At 39.8% G+C, this 20,938-nt stretch overlaps 1 protein-coding gene across 2 annotated transcripts in view; it reads left to right on the top strand.

The window, feature by feature from the left end:
- Positions 1-20,938, top strand: part of zc3h3 (zinc finger CCCH-type containing 3) — an 82,595-nt gene that overhangs the window by 37,555 nt on the left and 24,102 nt on the right. For both annotated transcript variants that reach the window (XM_085386222.1, XM_085386223.1), the window contains exons 4-5: positions 9,731-9,881; positions 18,627-18,790. In XM_085386222.1, the coding sequence (XP_085242348.1) occupies positions 9,731-9,881; positions 18,627-18,790 (315 nt within the window). The remainder of the gene's footprint in view (positions 1-9,730; positions 9,882-18,626; positions 18,791-20,938) is intronic.

Here is a 20,938-nt window from a genome sequence, read left to right as displayed (position 1 = left end):
GTAGTCTTCTTCAAGAGCTAATAGACTTGATGTTAGGGACTAGGATTTAAAGCAAGAATGCTGTTAGATATTGATTGAGAAACACTGCCAGTCTCTGGTTTAAAAGAACAAAGAAAGAAACCAAAAAAAATTGAAAAACATAATAATATAAAATGCAGAGAAACAGTCCGGTTCAGTAAACTGTTTTAAAGTAATCTAATGAAAATTCAAATATTATAGAAGCTTCTCCATCGATTTGTATGGAAGGTTTTGCAGGGTCCCTGTCCACTGCCAAGGTGCCTTCCCATATGGAAAAGATGTATATAAATCTTTATAAAGTTTGTATCTGTCTTGTGTGAAACTTGTATGAAAAGCATACAAGAGTGAAAACAGATATAAGATCCCTTGAAAAATTATGTAATGAAACTTGTATGTTTTGGATACTTACTAAAACAATATATGAAAGTAATGAAAAAGTGGCCACTTTCATGAGTAAATCATATAAGTTTTCACTATTTCTTTTCCATATGGGTTGGTTCACCACTCAGGACCTTAACAGTGGTTTTGTCCTGGTGGTCACTCTCTGTGCATCCAGGATCCGACTCCTCACACTTCAGGAAGAACCTGGGGTTATCTTACCATATAATCTTGTCACCATGTTGACAGCTCAGTATTACTGATATAAAATATTTCATTTCCAGACACCTGGAGATGGCTACATCTTGGTTAATGCTGCAATATAAAAATCCAAAACAGAAGAGCATTTGATTAAAAGCCCATTCGCTTTCCCATTCTCATTCTTTTCTTTAACTCAATCACTTTTTTTTCTTCTTCCTGTGCCGTGGGCTTTTTCAGCTGTTGATGTGTGTTGCTCACATGCCTCATTGAATCTTAGGTTGCCCTTGAGAGGTGTTCCGTTTGCACTTCAAAAAGGGTTTTATAAGATACAGTACATTTTAACCTCACTCTTAGTACCCACACAAATACACCTACTCTATACTCACAAAGACATGCACATATAAGATATGGTATAATAGCAGTCCTTAAGTGGACTAAGCCCCAGGCACTTCTTCTTGATGTGTCTAATGGGATATGTTGACTGACAGCCAGACTTTGACCCTTTGACCAAACGTAACATGGTGTGTGTACCTTGGGACACGTATGAAGCGTTTGAAGTGAACCTGACCAAGTCCCAATCACCACTAAAGATTTTGGCAGCTTACGGGTTTGGGGTCAGGGTCAAGGTTGAGTTCACAGGAAATGTATGTTTTCACCATGTTGTATTTACATTATTAATGTTCTTTATGGCCACAAGGGCATACATGTACACTGGAAAGACACACACAGGTGCTATTAACATTTAATTATTCATCAAGGATGTTGTCAAGCCTACTTAAATATTATTCAGCATTTGAAAAAATACTGAAGGATTGTGCTGTGTTTTCTTCTTCTTGAAGGGTGGCCACAGCAGGTCATCGGCCTCCATGTCACTCTGTCCCTAGCATCCTCTTCTTTCACACCAACCCTCCGATCTTTCACTACATCCATAAACCTCTGAATTCTTCCTCTTTTCCTTCTGAATGGCAGTTCTATCTTTAGATTTTCGACCCCTCTCTCTTCCTCTCTCTTTTCAATATGTCTGCTCTTACATCTTTACTTTTCCACCTGTCTCCCTTTCATTCACACACATGTATTCTGACTTTCATTCACATATCTTCTTCATTACTCAGGAACCTTCTCTCTCTTCAAGATTGTCTTGAACAATCTTGTTAAAAATTCCACTGTCCTCTCTCTAACTATCCTCTGTCCTCATCTCTCGCTCTCTTTCATTTTATGCATTCATCAGCCCCTAGTCCTTTTCTCCATCTTTACTCCCCAGCCTCACATACAATTTACTGTAAGCTGTTTCCTTTGTCTTTGCCACCGTAGCTGTATGCCTAGTCTCCCAGAAACTTCCTGACTATCCCCTTTTTTCTTTGCTTGGCTGAATGGGAGGATTGCCATTCCTCTGGGCAGCCTGTTTCCCAGGTCAGCTGGATATGTTACAGCTGATAGCACCACTATGATGACGGACGAGGCCACAAGCCAGTAGCCTTCCCCTTTCTCTCCCTCACCACACTCCCTACTCCACAAACCACATTCTCCCCCTTGAACACCCCTCTTTGTGGTGACATCACCAACACGCTGGTTGACAGCATCTGCTAATGGCACTCACCACTAATGGAGCCCATGAGTATTCATCTAAAAAGATTGTAGGTCCATCATACAGAAATACTTTGGTAGATAAAACATTGTACCACTTGTATCCAAGTGTTAATTTGGTCATGAACTGAAGAGCAATTTGTTAACACCATCTGTCTGTCATCACATTTATTGTAGAACTAATTCTTCATCTAGTTTTTTTTTTTTGCCAATTTAAAAAAAAAAACTTTTTTAATCTATGGGAATCAATCCCGGGTTATAAAGAGAATAAATTTACATAATTAAAAATACACACATATCCTCGTGAATTCTTAAAATATTTTTTGATCTTTGAATTTAGTTAAAAAAAAGACTGTAAATGATTAAGGTGATGTCCCCACAGCAGAGAGTGAAATAGCTCCTGTCAGCAAGGTTTAAATAAATCTGCCCAAATACTTCTAATTTATTTTCCCAAACCACGCGGAGCCGCACTATAAGGCCCCTGCTCTAAGGGGTGTCCATCCACACAAATGCCAAAAACAGAGGTTTCTTAGCAGTTTGCTGCTCCAAGGTGATCAGTGTTACTTGCTTCAGCAGTAAGTGGTTTTAATAATGTGCCTACTCAATCCATATAAAGCATTAAACAGACGCAAGCACACGGATCACATGTCCTGAAACAGTGGACATAATAGACCCTGTTTATAATTTTGGTTTAAAAACGGATAAAGATAAACTCTGCCTGTCCTGACAGAGAATGCTTCAAGTATTAAGTGTTACATGGAAAAATGTGAACTTTTTATCATCTGTTGGCACATTTCCCCACCCTTCTTGATTTTCCTAAAACAAGATGCTAAACTTGTTCACATGCAACATAACCTACAGGGCTCACATTCTGCTCATACTTTGTGAGCGGATGATACTGCTGTCTTGGGAGTTACGAGATGCTGTAATTCCAAGACCATGGAATGCAGTTCTCTTGGTAGGGCGGGACATCAAACTCTGACGTCTCTGGCTCATCTGTCAGAGAGTGTCGCTGGGTGTCAAACACGCAGAGATCATATTATCATAACTGTGTTGACTTCCAGTGGGTTATTAAATTGTGGTAACTTGCTTGTTAAGTCTGATGTTAGCATGGCACTGCTGTCTTCTTTCAGAGAGATGGAGCTGTGGGAGTCAGAGGATGAGCCCCAGGGGACGGGAACATGTGATGGCAAGGGGAACAGGCACTGTCAATAATAAGATTTATTATCCATCGGTTAGTTCCAGGGAGGGGGCAGAAGGAGACTGCTGTTCTCTGGAATTAGCCGTCAGGTATGGAGAGGCAGACTGCTGGGTGATCCCTAAGAGGATGCAGGATTGGAGGTTCAGAGTGGTGCACTGTCGGGATGCTGAGCTTAGGATAGAGTGTAAAAAAGAGCATGGAAGACAAGTTTTCTTAAAGTCTAGTCTATGATACGGGGCTCAGTCATCTTAAGGATAGAACTTGAGCTCAACACTTTCAGATCCACTTAAGTGATCTGTCTCTTCATGTTGATGAAGTGGGATCTAAAATGAAAAAAGTGAATTTGTCTGCTGGACTGTTATAATCAGAGGGACGAAGTGAAGGGAAAAAAACCTTGATTTCTGGTTTGAGGTGTTGGTTCACTCAAATTTTCAAATTTTAATGCCGTAGATATGCAAATTGTTATGGGTCTATTTAAGATTTATCCCGTTTCTCTCATGACTGCGTTGCAACAACGAGCCAAATGCCCAAAGAGCAAGAAACACAAAACACCTAAGCAAGAGCTTTTAAAATTAAAAGTAAGTCTGTTTAGCAAGGTTTGGTGTTATTCTAATATTGAATACTAGCCCTCCTCTCTGATGGCTGCTTTTACTCTTAGTTTTTTCAATATGGTATATAGTTCAACTACGAGCATTTCAATTATCCGTTTTGGGATGTGTCTAAATGAGTTATCAGTGTTGTCAAAGGGTCGTAAAATACCTTAATGTCTGAAATGCACAAAACCACATTTAAACTTATTAACATATTTAGCGACAATAAATGACTGAATTTCACCTGAACAACTGAATTGATTGCAAATTCAGTGTAATGGTCTAAAAACCATAACTAAAGCTGCTTGAAAACCACAGACTTTGTGATACCGTTTGCTTGGTTGCTTTAACTGATTGACAGAAAATAAATAAATACAGTAATTGGTCATGTCATGCCTGATGCTCGGTCTACTTAATAGGGATAGAAGTAGCATTGTTATTATACTAGGTAGACATATACTGTCATTAAACAAACTTTCACCTCTGTACTGGGCCAGAAGCACTAAACAAGAGTATCCTAAGGGACAAGTGGAAAACTATGTTATATAGTTAATGTGGCTCTGACTAGAAGGCAAACCACGTGCAAAAGGAGCGATGAGTGCAGCGTGAGGTGACGAGAGTAGATTATCTGTAGATTCACAGCAGCGAGTCAGTGAGAGATGGATGGATGGATACGAGCTGCGTGCGTCTGCAAATGGTGGCTTCACAGTGTAGGGCGCCACTTGCAAGGCAGGCCACTGTCAGAGGTCTATTAAGGGAAGATGGAGACCCCAGGTGTATGTATGTGAGTAAGTGTGTGTTTGTGTGTGCGTGTATGTGTTCACATGCTCATTGGTCATGGTCCTATAGTGGAAGATTGAAACCCCATTGCTCCAAGAGCCACTCAACCAACACAACCTGCAGTGGTTTACAATCAGAGCAACACCGTCCATCCATCCCTGCTGACATGCACACAAACGAAAACACCAACAGCACAACTCACTATAGATGTCATTAAACAACAGCAGGAGTGGAACAGCTGTGCGACAGCATCTTGGACACGGTTGATGTCATGATGTTTGCAATGAGTGCTTAGAGACACATTGAGGTGTTAGTTGGGAGGGAAGGTAGGTGAAAGTGGGTGTATGAGGTTGCAGGGTGGGAATCGTGGCAGCACCTTTGACAAGCCCTATTTGTCATCTCCCAGGATGCCCAAATAGCTCAGACTGGAGTACAGATGGATTGTGGGAGAAAAAGTGACTAGAAGCCAGGCAACTAATCCTGTACAAATGACTACCCCCACCCATATTCCCCCTCTAGGGCTACCTTTTGTACTGTCTTATTTTTAAGCTAGGTCTTTCTCGCTCTCGCTCTCTCTTATTTTAAATTGACTTAATTTATTTCAGTTTTGTCATGATATTTTAGTTTTTTGACATGACAAAAGTAAATTTAATTCCTGTTTACAACAGGGCAATCACTAATCAGAATGGATCTCTGAGAAGTAACTACACACACAGAAATGATTGGTCTGTGTTGTTTAATTATTGAACATCTTGAATCATTTAATAAAAAAATATATGTATTATGGTCGAAAACCTGTTAAAAGAATATTTTTATTGCATTGCTAACAGTATAATAATACCCATAACACTTTATATTGAAAGACTAAAGACCCTACAATATTGGAGAGAAAAAAAGCCTATGAGCAACCACTTGGTGACAGTGGGAAGGAAAAACTCCCTGTTGACAGGAAGAAAGCCCCAGGAGAGCAATGTTCACACTGGGGCAGCTATCTGCTGCAACTGATTGGGAGTGAAAAGCGAAAAGAGGAGAGACAGCAAAGGGAGATGAGACAAAATACAGACTATATTAGAGACATAGTTTAATAATTACTGATACTGGTTTAAGACGGTGAAAAAAAATCACACCCAGTACATCAGGGGAAGCCGCCAGCAGCCATCCGTAACTAGCCCATAAGCATTACCAAAAAGGAAAGATTTAAGTCTGAGCTTTAAAGTAAGATCGTGCTCCATTCCCCAACATCCGTCCGTGACCTCGTCAAAGTCCTTGATCCGAGGTACATAAGCACTTCAGTAAAGTCAAGTTGCCTTGCTTATATGACGCATGCCGGGCCAAAGTAGAGATGGATGTTTGCAGTGTCGTGCATTATGCCTTGATGACTGACTTATGGACGAGCAGAGATACGCCCTACATGAGCGCAACCATCCATTTCATTAACAAAGACTGCACCCTCTATTGTCGCTGTTTACAGACTGCGTACTTTCCAGATGACCACAGGTCAGGTGGTATATCGTGATATATATCGTTATCGTGATATAAAATAATTCATATCGTGATAAATCTTTTTTCCATTGCAGTCAGCTGGCACAGAGTGGGTAATGAAATATTTTTCCCACTGAAAACCCTGCATCCAGTTGAACAGAATCACCTTTTTTTTTTTTTTTATTCTTTACATGTATTATTGATACAATTTGATTGTTGATACAGTGTGAAAGCCTTTTTTCTTTTCTTTTTAACACACCAGTCATGTCCTGTTGCACCCTCTAGCAAGGAAAGGGATGGTGAAAAAATGCTACCTTTTAAAAAATAAATAAATAACAAACTTAAACTGCTTGGTGTACTAATGTAGGGTGTGTGCTTGTGTCTATGATCGTGTTGTAAACCTGTTGTCAGTATTTCAGCCCCCTGCCTCCCCCCTTCCTGTGATTTGTTGAACAGTAAATGTGTGTCTGAGATAAATTCTCCAGCTGATCCAGAGCTGCATCATGGCTGACAAATGAAACCAGCATCTCCGAACAGGACGAAGAATGAGGGGGAGGTGTGGCGAGAGGGAGAGAGGGAAGGTTGAATGAGTAGAAGTGGAAATGGAATCATTTCATTATTCTTCACCACAGACCTTGTGACAGTCACGGTTTGTTATTGGGCGCTAATTAAAACAGCAACAATCCTAACAACTGGCAGTTAAAGACTTGTAAAAGAGGTGATGGGAAATGAGTTCTGCACTGAGTGCATAAACTCGTTCCTAATTCCCCCCTCTAACACCTCTCTTCACTCTTTTCTTTACTCATTAGGAAGACTGAGTGCTGTCGCTGACCACTGCATTGAATGATTGGTAGAAGGGGGAAGAGAGTGCAGATAATGACTTCTTTTTTCTTTAATAGTTTGATTGAATACACTGAGCAACTGACTCATGTTGCATTAAACCTTTTTTTTTTCTTGTCTGTGGTAGTGGGAGATTGTTGCTTTTTCTTCAAATATCATTAACATTAGCACCATTAAATCCATGCTTGCTGTCAAATTACTTGACATAATTTGTGAAGAAGAAACAGATTAAAAAAACATTAAAGTTAGAAAATCCTCATTTTCTACAGGCAGTCATGGCTGCACTCAGTGATTAAAACGTAAAGAAAATGGGTGTAGGTAACTGAGTTTTACCAGTTTGACTGAGTTTTATTTATGACCACATGTGGTCATAAATAAAAGTGACTAAAGTGTTTTTGTAGCCTGATAGATGATGGGCTCAAAGAACTTTTGATGAAGGTCAAACAAAGTTTCTTCATGCTGCTTATTGCTATCACAGTGATTTTGGTCAGTATTTAAGCCACTGTCATCCAACCAGTTTGAACACTGAATTTCAAAAAAACTTATTTTGAAAAGTAGATTTCACATGAATGCTAAAATTGAATTCAGCAACAAAAGCCAGGTTCAATCTATTTTTCTTCTCAAATCAAATCAAATCAAGATTTATTTCTATAGCACATTTTAAAAACAACATCAGTGTTGTCGAAAGTGCTTCATAATTATCCAAAAAGAGAATGAAAGGTTAAGAACAAAGCATTAACAAGCAAAACAGATCAACAAATAACACAGTGACAAACATAAAAAGCAAGCCAGATTATAGCCAAACTTGTTTGAATTCACTCTTCTGAATAAAAACAATTGCATAACATATAAATACATAAAGCCACTTTTAGCTGTTCCCAGTTACAAGGGGATACCACAAAGGGTAGCTCTGCATGTCTGAACTGGCAGACTTTTATCCCTTCCTGACGTATTGCCAAAGGGGGATCTGTGTCTCTTGCTAGAATTGAACCAGTGTGATTTGATTAGATTAACTCTATTACAGAGTGATTCAGGTCTATATTCAGTGTAGCTAATTGTACTGAATGAACAGATTTTTCCATCAGTGGATTACTTTTTCTTTTTTCTTCCCTTGCATATTCCAGGACGACAATGACAGAATTTATTGTGAAAGAATGGTTCAGGGACCATAAAACATCATTTTCACTCAATCCTTGGCCACAATTGACTCCAGACTTCAACGGCATTGAGAATCTTTGAGATATGCTGCAGAAGACATTATGCAGCAGTCCAACTCTCTCATCATGAATACCAGATCTCGGGGTGGTGGTGGGGGGTAGGGTTAGAGTTAGACTGCAGACTGTGATGAGACCATTGACAATGCTGACTGGTTGAAAAGTTGGCTTGAAAAGGAATGTGAACACCAGCACGTTGACCACGTCAAAGACTCACTCGTAATGTACAGACGAGTAACCCAAACAGTGGTTTTAGTCTGCAGGTGGCATTATTTTAACACAGCTTCAGGCTTCTGCAAAGAAGTTCTTTATGTTGTATTTTCTCTCTTCTCAGTGGCAGAGGCTAAAATGAAGAACCAACTACAGCACAACCATGAATTAGAATACACTACTACATTTTTGACACTAACCCCTGCTGTTATTATTCATTATTGGGTTTTCATAATAAAAGGAAAGTAAAAAGTAAGTCGTTTTTCAGAAAAATACATTTTATAGAATAGAATAGAATAGAATAGAATTCAACTTTATTGTCATTGCACATGCACAGGTACAGTGCAACGAAATGCAGTTTGCATCCATCCAGAAGTGCTTTAGTGATATAGATATATTACAATATATATTAGCAATAATATAGATATATGAGTATATTACAGAAATGGGTCTATTATGGTATGTTATAATGTACACGGTATGAAGTATGTTGTGAATATTCTATAACTATAAGTATGTACAGGCTGTAGTGAGTACAAGCTATGTACAGGCTATGAACAGGATATAAATATGAAAAACTATACAGAATATGAAATAAATAACTTTATCTGACATATTAGTAACGACTGCCAGTAACTACAGAATACAGAAGTGTGATCAACAAAAAAAAACCTTTTAGAGGTATTCACAATGTCTTTGCAATTTACCTTCAGTGCACAGGCCTTTGTAGTGGCTGATGTTGATGTGAACAGGGACTCCAGCGATCCTCAATGCAAATTCTGTTCTCTGTGCGTCAGCCAGCTTAGGCCATCATAAAATAACTTGACGGATAAACAGTCAAATAAATAAATAAATAACAACACTAGAGCCCCCCAACCCCCTTTCCGATCTCACTGCTCTTATGCCTCTTCTCTGATGGATTTGTAAAATGATATAACGAATGAGACTTAAAGTGAGAAGGAAGGAGGGAGGCTGGGTAGGAGAAATGATGGCAGCGAGGAAGGCGACAGAGCATATGATTTATTAGACTCATAAAAATTCTGCCTTTGTTATTCCCTCTCATTTTTATATGTGAAGCTTATTAAAGAGCACACCTGCCAGAGTTCTCAGACAAACTTATGTGTGTGTATGCACACATTATGCATTCAGAATGATGTCAATGTGCATTTGTTCACACTCACTACCTGGATGCTTAACTCTGGCTTCTGTTTCTTAATCATCCCTGCCCATAGATGCCAACTCTTCCTCCCATCGTAACCCCGCCTCCCAAAGGGTGTTCAGGACACGCTACAAGATGGTGACCCATCTGGGCTCCAGTGCCATGCAGACCCGCTATTACAACCCAGCCCTTTCCTGGCGTGCCAAGAGGCTCCAGTCTGCCAGGTAATCCACGTTATCAGATACTTCCTCAGGTCTGGCTTTAATGTGATTCAATCTCTAATATCTTTCAGTGCAGAGTGAATCCCTGTCTTTTATGTTACAGTCATGTGTAGCATGAGTGGTAGGGGTCGAAAATTTATGGTGTTCATTTTTACACAGTAGATAACCCAGAGAATAAACCATTTACAATAGTGTGCTCCTCACATTAATTTATACCAGCAGGGAACACATCAAATCCAAGACGGATACAGAGAGAGAGAGGGAGCTGGGTGGTTGGGTGTTTTTATTTATTTATTTATTTTTTTAATGTCATTGCAGCCCTCATCTCTCACTTTTTCTTTATCTTCATTCATCAATCTTTCATCTTTGTCTTAGTACTTCTGAGTTCACAGTGAATGCATGTTAATTGGACTCACTGGTTTTATCATTCATCTTTTTTTGTCCATCAAAATTGTCATTAAAAATGCAAACTGTTTCATTTCCAGAGTCACAAAGAGATCTCTTTATTGGTGTTTTCAAATAGATTCATTGTATACCACATTTGAAAAGTTGGAGCCAGAAAGCTATGTCAGTTAATCAGCTAGTCATTGCAGCACCCATATTTTAAGCCCTCTAACAAAGAGAATGGAGGTTGTTTTGTGTCTTTTTGATATGGTGCTAAGAGGAGGTCAAACTCCTCTTTATGTGATGTGATATCCAAGGTTTTGTCACTGAGAAAAATTCACTCTTGAATAATCTTTTCATAACCGAGACTTGTAAGCTTAGCTTAAACACTGAAATCCCTGAAAACATGGTTGTTCCAAGGTTTTCCACAATTATGTTGTTGCCTTGGTTCCCAGGGCGATGGTGGTTGGGTGAGGTTGTGTATTTTATTCTAAATGCGACTGGGATTTACAAAATTAACATGTTATGTTAAAGAACAAGTGAAACTAGCAGTTCAGAAAAAAATCAAGAAACATTTTCTCATAGACTTCTTCACAGTCAGACCTCGTTTTAAAATTAGTGGGTTCCCCCCTGCTGGCCAGTTTCAAGAATGCATGTTTAAGACGCCTAACACTAAGATCTAAAGAATAAAGAATGTGATATATTTTTTTTTATGTGTGTAAGATTATGTCCTATGTTTTTTGTTTGCCAAGACTTGGAAGAACAGTTTAAATATAAACCATAATTCAATTCTCTGGTTTCCTAAGAGTTAGATTAGGGGTGGTTTGAAACCGAGATGACATATCTGCTTCATTTCTTTGTTGCAGTATATGAGATTAACTTGTTTTGTACACATAGAAAGAATAAAGGTTTGGCCCATGCAAAAAGTTTCAGTTTAACATAACAAAGTTTAGAAAGAATCAAGTTCAACTTTATGCCTCTGAATTACATAGTGTGTCACAGACCTTAGTGAACAGATTTCATGCTGCTCTGTAGTGCTAGAAAGGAGTTCGATATGTCTACAGCTGTCACTGTTGGTAAGTTCAACAGTGCTGTCTTTGTCATTTAGATTGTGCGATCTTGTAATTTGTTCGCGTAGCCACTTGTAATGAAATAATTTTGTGTATTTGTTTTGTGTGTTGATGATGAGCAGAGTTAATTTGTGCAATCCAGATTTGGTGAAACAGAAGACCCTGGACTGTGGCTGGACTCAGCGTCTGGTGACTTATTACTATTCATTTAGCTGCTGCAGTAAATATTGATTCATCAAGGGATTTTCAATTTGAGCCCCCTGACATCCTGTGAAATATCACCACATGTGTAGAAGTGAGGAAAGAGATAGGGAGGGAGGGGGACCCATTGGGTCCCCAGGGAGACTCGTACCCCCACCCCACCCTCATACCTGCTCCTTTTTTATGCTTTATCTATCTGTTTAACTCCAAAGACCACCACCACTTTTATCAATTTGAAGCTATTGAGTGCAGCATGAGCTCATATTCTTTGCTCTTAACTACTGAGTACTCCTCTTCATCTTTGGCCTATCAGACCCGTTGGTCTCGCTTCATACCTTCTCAACTCTTATCTCTGCCTGCCACAGCTGCATCTTAGAAAACATACCATACATACCGTACCTGACCGCTCAGTAGTCCAGAGGATCCCAATGTGTTCAGATAACCTGTAGAGAAAAGCCATTGATTAGATATTTAAAAGTGATGTGGTACCATTTAATTCATTTTTGACATTCTTGTTAAGACTTAATTCACTGATATGCATATATTAAAAAATATATATATATTTTTTTGTTTTTTAAGAAAAAAATCTAAACACATTTTCCCCTAAAGTTCTGTCTGCATTCAACAAAAATGATTTCAAGGACTGAACATAAAGCTTGCCTAAATAGCACGCACTTGTAGGCGCATTTATCTGTGGTTTGGTAAAAGTCATTGAGAAACATTTCTTATCTTGTCCAACAAAAATAAAATAAAGGTGAACTTTGTGTATCATATATGTTGAGAGTCAAAGTGTCACTGAGTTCCAGGCCGAGATTTGTGAGCAATGTTTTGGTTGCCTTAATTAAAAGCACGGGGATGTCCTGGATACTATTATTGTTCCCACTGGCCTCTGTTCCAATCACCCATCCTAGCATTGACTTGTTTAAACTTTTGAAAATTGTTCTTGGTGACACATTTTAGAATGGGTACTAAGAGTGTTAAAGCTGAAACATGCACCTGCAACACTGAGAATATTCTGCTTCATGGGCATCTTGCATCCCCTAAGGATTTTTTGAGGCTGATGATGGTGCCTCTATTGAGAAGGGGGGGGGGTTGCTTAAGGAGTTTAATTTAACTACTTTTACTTAGTTTTTGGTTTTAAAAAACAGTTTATCTGTAAATATGTGACTGGTAAAACTGATTTTATTTTTTTAAACTTGTCCTTCTCGTCCATTTAGTTGCACAGATGTCTTGCTCCCAGGCCCACAGGAAGTGAGGTTGCCTCTGCCCAACATACCGTTCTCTCTCCTAGTTTTAGCCATAACAGGCATGGTGTGTGATTTAGAGCTGGGTGACAGTTTGAAGGGGCGGGGGAATCGCCTGCAGTATTTCAGGCTCCACCACCAGAAAATAGATATAATCTCAACATTAACTCCATTAATAGTATCAGGAGTTGAATTAAGAAAGCTGTAAAGCATGCACTCTGGAGGATAAATTACAGCCCAACCCTCCTTTCATCTCCCTTGCTATTTTTCTCCCCGCGAACCACTCTTTAATTTTCTGTCCCCCTATGTTTGCTCTGTTGCTGTTCTTTCTTGTGTTTTATGTCTTTCTGTTTGATAAAATTTCATGTCAGTCTTGCAAATGCCTCCATCTTTCTCTTCTTTATTTCTGGCATAAATGTTAAGGCCCTCATGCATATACATACATACATACATACTTATGTGTATATATATATATGTATATATATATATATATATATATATATATATATATATATATATATATGTGCACACACACATCTGGTCCAGCGCTCATCTCCTTTAGTGCTTCAGTATTGATCAGTACAGGATGTAAGAGACTGGGCAATAAAGTGAAGCAGCGCTCCCTCTTCTTCACTTCTCTCTTCTTTTCCTGCATTCACCACCCCATTCATTCCGCTTTATACCGCAATTCATTCCTTTGCTCATTACTTATCACATTAGTCATCCACCTCCCACCATACAGTTGTGTGTTAAGATTCTCTTCTGCTGCTTTTTAATGCTGAGTTCTCAATAAATATGTTTTATTGTTACTTTCTACACTACAGTCAGTTCCCCTTACGTTGGATTTGAAAGGATCCTGATGCGTAACTCGGCTACTTTGGTTTCCTTTAAAAGTGTGAAGAAGCAATGCTCTCGGTTAGAATTAGCCAGACAACTGTTTTTGCTGTGCTCTGTTTCAAGGGTAACTGTTTCCCAATATGAGCTTACTAATGCTGGGGTTGCAGACAAATAAGACAAGGGCAGCATTATTCTGAGCAGTTGCGCGACCCTCCAAATTCTTCCTTGTCACTAAAACAAAAGTCGGATCATTCATCAACGGCACCGGTAGTGCTGAATCGCGCTCTCCTTTATCTGTGCATTGCATGGTCAGAGCACCGCACATACACACACCTGCATACACATATACAGAGTCAGACATACTGGATGGTCTCAAGAGAGTTTCTTTGTAGCCTTGCCCTGTCCTCTAGTTCTCTTGTTTTTTCACACCATATTTTTTACAGGTTTTTTTTGATGAGTTTAAGATCTTTTACTGTCTGTGACCTCCAATCTTTATTTTATGCTTTCTAGCACACTTAAAAGTGTAAAGATTACATAAACTGTGCTTCAGGGCTGAACAAATTTGTTAATTTGTAGAACTTCAATCTAAAAGTAAATTTAATTGTCCTATAAATTAATCAAGCAAAAACGCCTCCCCATTCTCTTTGAGCTCCTCTTATGTCTGTGTAATTTTAATTTGTTTGTGGTTTTGACTGTTATTGTTCTGCTAGTTATAAGATATTTAAAGAAAATTTTATTTTCAGTTGGTTTGAGAAATTGATAATCACATTTTTACGCACCCCGGAAAATGATATTTTGAGATTTTAGCAGTTCTGTGCAGAGAGAGAGATGAAAAAGAAATGTAAACTCAAACCACAGTTTGAAATCATTTTTACTAATCACAAAAAAAACTTGTTGGTATTGCAGGCAGGAAAAAAACTGCAAAGTACAGATTTTTATCTCTATCTAAGCTCTCCCACTAACAAAGGGGCGCTGCTGCTGACACATGGTGAAGTGAACAAAGACCGGCATGGATTATTTCATTGTCACAGTATCTGAGCCGCCTTGTAAGCTGTCATCGGATCTGTGAGCTGCATCAATTGGCTGTATAAGTGCATTGTACAGATGGAGATAGCTGCTAATTATTATGAAGGAAGGACCAATAGAAACAATTTCACTCACCAAAACTGAAGCATAACTTCTTTTTATCGCCTTACCATAGCAAGTCATATTATTTGTCAGAATATGTCATTAAAATGCTCCAAGAAGCACCAACAGCACAAACACAAATTACCAGAGGTGAGACCTAGCAGGCCCTGTGCTGGACCGGCAACATCCCCAGTGACAGCCCTGTGACAAAGCCTTGAGAGCCTCAAGTGGCCATTTAAAGAACTGCAGTTAAATGCTGGCTTCATTTTTTGTGTTCTCTGGAACTTACTATTATGTTATTTGTGTATAAACAAGCCATGTGTGAACCAGTGTGACTCATTATGTGCACTTCCGTGTGTGCATGCAGTTCAGAGCTGCTCTCATTTTGTCTAAGAAAAGACGTTCTTTTGAGATGTTTTGTCTTGGTGTTGCCAGACGGTTTACCATCCCAGTCTTCAGCTTTGAGAATGGACTACATTACCCCCAAGTGTCCTTAAAGATGAATTATAAAACCCACACAAGATTACGCTCATCAAAAATGAATCTGTTACATCACAGTGCTGCCTACTTAAAAGTAACTCATTAGTTAATATTTTCATCACAAGAAAATGGTATTGCTTTTTCAGAACTTCAGCACCAGCAACATTTTCCTCCTCCAATGTTGTAGATTAATTGAATCTTTTTAAATGGACTCCTGTGAAAAAACTATTCAAATTCAAAAAGCACTTTATTACAGTAGCAACTATTCTATATGCGTAGTAGGGCTGCCACGATTAGTCGACTAGTCACGATTACGTCGACTATCAAAATCGTCGACGACTGATTTAATAGTCGACGTGTCGTTTGAAGCTTTGTAAGATCGCAAAAGACGCAGGAATAATAGCAGGATTTAAGAGTGTAATAACGGACTGAAACAGAAGATGGCAGCACAGCATGTACAAGGATGCCAGCTGCCGTTAAACCCCGAAGAAGAAGAAGCAGCTGTGTCCCAGAATTCATAGCGCGGCCCAGCTTAGTTTCCAACAATGGCGGTAGCTAGTTAGTTTTAATATTACTCTTATTATTCTTTCTGGGTCACAAAATAAACGTTTAACATATTTTCAGGCGAGAATGTAGCTGTGTAAACCTCAAATATCGGCTCAGTTTATCAGGACACCACATATTTTCAAAAGCGCTCCGACGTTTTCGGAGACGTCTGTTACCCACTAGCTCGATAGCTAGCCGGGGGCTAGGTCACTAGCGCCGTGAGAACACCGGACTCCCGGCAAATTGTTTTCAAACCCACCGCCATCTTTCGCGACTCAGGTTAAATATATATGAGTCACTTAGATAAATTAAAAATGTTGTTGTTTGGCTTTTTTTTTTTTTTTTTTTTTTTTTAGTATTTTATTTGTTCCTGAGTAAATCGGTTTGGCTGAGATTAAAGTTATAGCTTTTACACAGCTGAATAAATGTCAAGCAGACAGCTGATCATCAGAAGCGTGAGATGCTGGAGAATATACTCCGGTGTCCTGTTATATTTTAGATAGCAAGGAGTTTATTAAACTTTACCGAAACAATCTGCAAATTTCATTAAAATTTAATAAACTATCATCTTGTCTTTATTTTTAGTTAGCACCTTAAAAGCTTAAAGCTGTAAGCTAATGATAGTTATATAAGAGCAGATGCTGCTGGTGCAATAAGCTGTAGTTTTACGTCCAGTGGATGATGATCTGATTAGTCGACTAATCGCATAAATAATCGGTGACTAGTCGACTATCAAAATAATCGTTTGTGGCAGCCCTAATGCGTAGCCTGACTGCTTTCATAGGAATTAAAAGAAAGAAGAAAAAAAAGAGGATAAATAGCAGCCATATGCTGTGTTATCAAAGGCGGCATGTGTGTTAAGTATCAGTAAATATGGCACCTTTATCTAAAAAGGAAAGAGTTTTTGTAGTTTTCTCATATAGAATATTCAGGTGTGTGTGTTAACACAATGACACAATATTCCCAGGAGTGGACATCCCAGTGTCTTCACCCCAACTTCAGACCAAGCAGTGCTGAAATAAATTGCAGAAAAACCCAGTATCTAAATCTCTGACTCAGTTAGCACGTTAAGAGTTAAAGTTCATAACTGTTTATAACAATTAGAACAAGACTGAATATGTATGGCTTGTTTGGAAGTGTTTCTAGAACACAACCTCTTCCTTCTAAAGACAACATGGAAGCAGGGCTTAGCTTTGCAGAGTTGCATCCATCTTCCTCCTCTCACCCCTACCCGAGCCTGGCTGAGTTCTGCCATAGGTCTCTTCCTGTTAAAAAGGAGTTTTTACTTCCCACTGTCCACAAGTGCTTGCTCAGTGGGAGTCATCTGATTGTTGGGGTTCCCTCTTTATTACAATTTATAGACATGACTGTTATTATAATGAACATAAGGATTGAACAAAGCTTGAACAGATCTTAGTTTGCAAGATTAGAGGTGTGTACATCAAACAGTTATAATTTTTGTGCCAAAGGGAAGAACTGCTCTGTGATGGGGACGGCACACATGAAAGTAGTCATGCACAGACATGTGAAATCACTGGGACGATTGCTCTGACACTTAGACTTGTATGAACATATGAACCCGGTGAGAGAATATCCTAACGTCACCCCTTGACTGCAGCCCTGTGTCAGGGTTAACTGCCGTCTGTGTTAACTGTTCATGTCATATCCCCATTAACCTCCATTGTGGCTCCCTAGGCCACCCAGTCCTTGTTTAAGCCTCCCTGGGTGGCAGTCAGTGCTCCAACATTAGCCTCCATTACAGCTCCCCTGGCTGCAGTTGCCCTGTGTAGGGCGTCCACTGATCTTGTATCAGTGAAACTGAGTGTCTGTGCTGCTGAGTTATGGCACACAGTCTAATAGAGCGTGCATGTGAACACAGCTGATGGCTGATATTATTTGCAGCAGTGCAGCAGCTCTGCACGTGTTAAGCATCCATGTCAGTTGTTTTGTGCGCGCCATGCGTTTGGGGTAACCCTCTCTCTCTTTTCTGTAATGGGAGGCATGAACTCTCGCTCTAAACCCATTTCCAGCCCATCTGAAATACGGCAGCAAATTACCTCCAGCGGCGCCCTACACACTAGCCCAATCCGCCCCAAATAGAAGTGACAGGACAGCGCAATTTATCGCCATAACCCCTGCACCGCCCCACCACCACCCAGAAGCTCCACACACACTGTGGACTCGCACGTACAGATGCCGCACACATACACAGGCCAACCGAGGGACTCCTGAATCTTGAACCTGTGTGCAGAGGCCTGCGATTTTGTGTACTATACATACCATAGTAGGAATGTGTTGTAATTCTGTGTGTGTGTGTGTGTGTGTGTGTGTGTGTGTGTGTGTGTGTGTGTGTGTGTGTGTGTGTGTGTGTGTGTGTGTGTGTGTGTGTGTGTGTGTGATCTCTACACTCAAGTGTAGGGGCCAACCGTGCTGCTCTGGCCCCCTGCCCTGCCTATTATCTCATTGATTTCCTTCTCTCCTCTTTTCAATTCTCTCCATTTCCACACTACCGTCCTTTCCATTAGAGGAGCAATTTAACAGAGTGCTGTGACATGAGAGAGAGAGAGCGAGAGAGAGAGAGAGAGGGGACTACAGGATGGGAAACATAAAGTGAAGAGAGGGGTTATACTGAGAGAGCTGGGGAGAAAGGATGGGTAAAAGAAAGAGGGTGAGCGGAAAGTCTTCTAGCAGATGGTTTTCGCTCAAAGCAATGCATGAATGAAAATTTTACAGTGTATTAACTGGGCTGAGTGGATAATTCCAAGTAGCAATAAACCAGAATTGGGAGTAATTTGATTTCCTCAAATGTTTCCTTATACCATCTATTCTTCTTTTATTTGAATCCCTCTTTCTCTAAGGAGTTTCCTTCAGAGCCGTCTTCGAGCTCCCCACGACAGACACCCGTCATCCACCCAGCAGTGGAGAGGAAGCAGCATGTGTTGGATTCGTGGGTCCTTATACCGTGTGTCAGCCAATAAGCTGTCCCGCACCGTAGCAGCGAACATGTCCATCAATCGAACAGGTATATGTGTTGTGTGTTCAACAACTTCTGAAGTTCAAAGAGGACTAACAATTCACACAACCACCGTGGAAATTTATAATGTGCCTGAATGAGCCTGCCTCAGTGTTTTCCTCTCACAAGCAGATGTCAAATACATTTTCCTAATTAAAATATATTTAAAAGAGACTTAATTTCCACCATTGTAATCTGAGTATAACAAGGGCACAAATGTGACCGCTTGCTTCACATTGTATTTAAATTACCAAAAAATGGCTGGGCCAGTATTAGGCACTATGTTCACATTTTCCCCTCAGTTCTTCCTATGCTGAATGACACTGTTGTCTTTTTTTTTTGATTGGTTGCCACTTGCAAAGAAGGTTATAAGGTTATAACAGGAGGTGGGTAAAGCTACTGTTGTTTTGAGAGTGGTCCTCTCCTCAGCCACTTCTCCTACAGAGACATGGAGGCACGCCCACCCAACCCAAGATATAATCTCCTCAGCATATTCTGCGTCTTTCCTCGGGTTCTCTACCAGTTGGACATCCTAAAATGCTTCACGTAGGGGGTGTCTAGGAGGTCTTTCAGTGTGAAGGAGTCCCTCCCAAAGAACCAAGCTCTTCCCCTGTTTTCTATGACGGAACCCAGACACCCTTCAGTGTCTGGGGAATGCTCATTTTGTCTGCCTATCTCATTCTTTCAGTCACCGTCTAGAAGATGTGGCCATAGGTGAGGGTAGGAACATAGATTGGCCGGTAAATAAACCGCTTTGTTTCCACACTCAACTCTTCTTGCCTCTCCTCTTCATTTGTTTTCTAGCTGCAGAAAATTTAGTTCTTAAAGTACAACACTTCTCACTGCTATATTCATGGTTTGGACATATTTCAGTTGACATAAAATTATACAGATTAGATACCCTGCATTTAAGACATTTAGTCCAAGAACATGGCAGTAAGTGTACAGAGAGTGTATATTCACATTTGTGGCTGTAGCACCGTTCACATATCCTCTAACAGACTTAGGGGAACTGGCTGGATTTGCCATCTGAAATAATAAAGTTGTCATCTGTCAGAGAGGTGAGGGGGAGGGCCTGGAGAAGTGAATGGGGGAGATTAAAGCCTGGATCTGCCTCCACTTTCTTCCTGCTTCTCTACCTCTCTTTTACACATTCTGCTGTGACTAAAGCTGCAGGTGAAATTGAGAAGCTCCAATCAGTTCAGCTCGTGACCAGCATCACAACACAAATTCATGCATCTAGAGACACGTCTCGGGTGTCTTCCAAGTAGGAGTTGTGATTTCACATCTTTGTAGCAAGCTTCATATTTGTTCTTGGTACAGAGCCTCCGGACTGTAATCCAGAACACACGCTTGACAAGAGACTTAACAGCCAGAAAAATGCCAAATTTAGAGGTCTGAGTAAGATTAACTGCCGTTTGTAACCACACCCTGCCCATCTCCTTGTCGTCTTATTCATTCCTCATTTTCCTACACTATTTGTGGCGTGCATTGGGTACATAGTGTTTGTAATATTCTCAGACAGAGCTGGATGACGCATTTGGATTTGGCACTAATGCGTCAAACCACCCGAGTATAAATAACCAGTCACATATTTAGTTTTTATTGCTTCTGGCTATGCAAAAGCACATACAGATAGCTTCCTTTCTGTCATATCTATTGTAGATACTTTGAATACTTTAAAATTACTCTAAAATTGTTACATTTAATGCAAGACTTAACATCAGAACAAAGAATTTTATAGAATTATAGTAAACAAAACCAAAAGCTACCCTTAAATCTTCATTTATATATGTGCTGATGTATTTATTACTAGGACGACTAATTGCTTGTAGATGGTAGACATGAAGAGAAATGGATTAGAGACAATCTTGAAGGAAGAATATGTGAATATTGTTGTGGAGGTGAAGCATGTCAGACAAGATCATGAGTTTGAAAGGGTAATGTTGAATGTTGCCACTGCATTGGCACCACAGATTAGATGTCAGTCAGAAGAGAGAAAGGAATTCTAGAGTAAGTTGGATGAAGTGGGAGCGAGTGGTGATTGGAGCAGACTTTAATGGACATAAAGGTTCAGGAAGGAGTTGAAACTGACTCTGGATGGTAGGGAAGACTTACCAGATAGAAAAAGATGGAAATGTGTTAACAAGTGAAGAG

Source organism: Rhamphochromis longiceps, linkage group LG17, assembly GCF_057381845.1.
Source record: "Rhamphochromis longiceps isolate RC_006_pf linkage group LG17, R_longiceps_female_GT1.1, whole genome shotgun sequence".
NCBI lineage: Eukaryota > Metazoa > Chordata > Actinopteri > Cichliformes > Cichlidae > Rhamphochromis > Rhamphochromis longiceps.
Note: the sequence above shows the minus strand (reverse complement) of the source record. Positions and strands in the feature narration are given on the sequence as shown.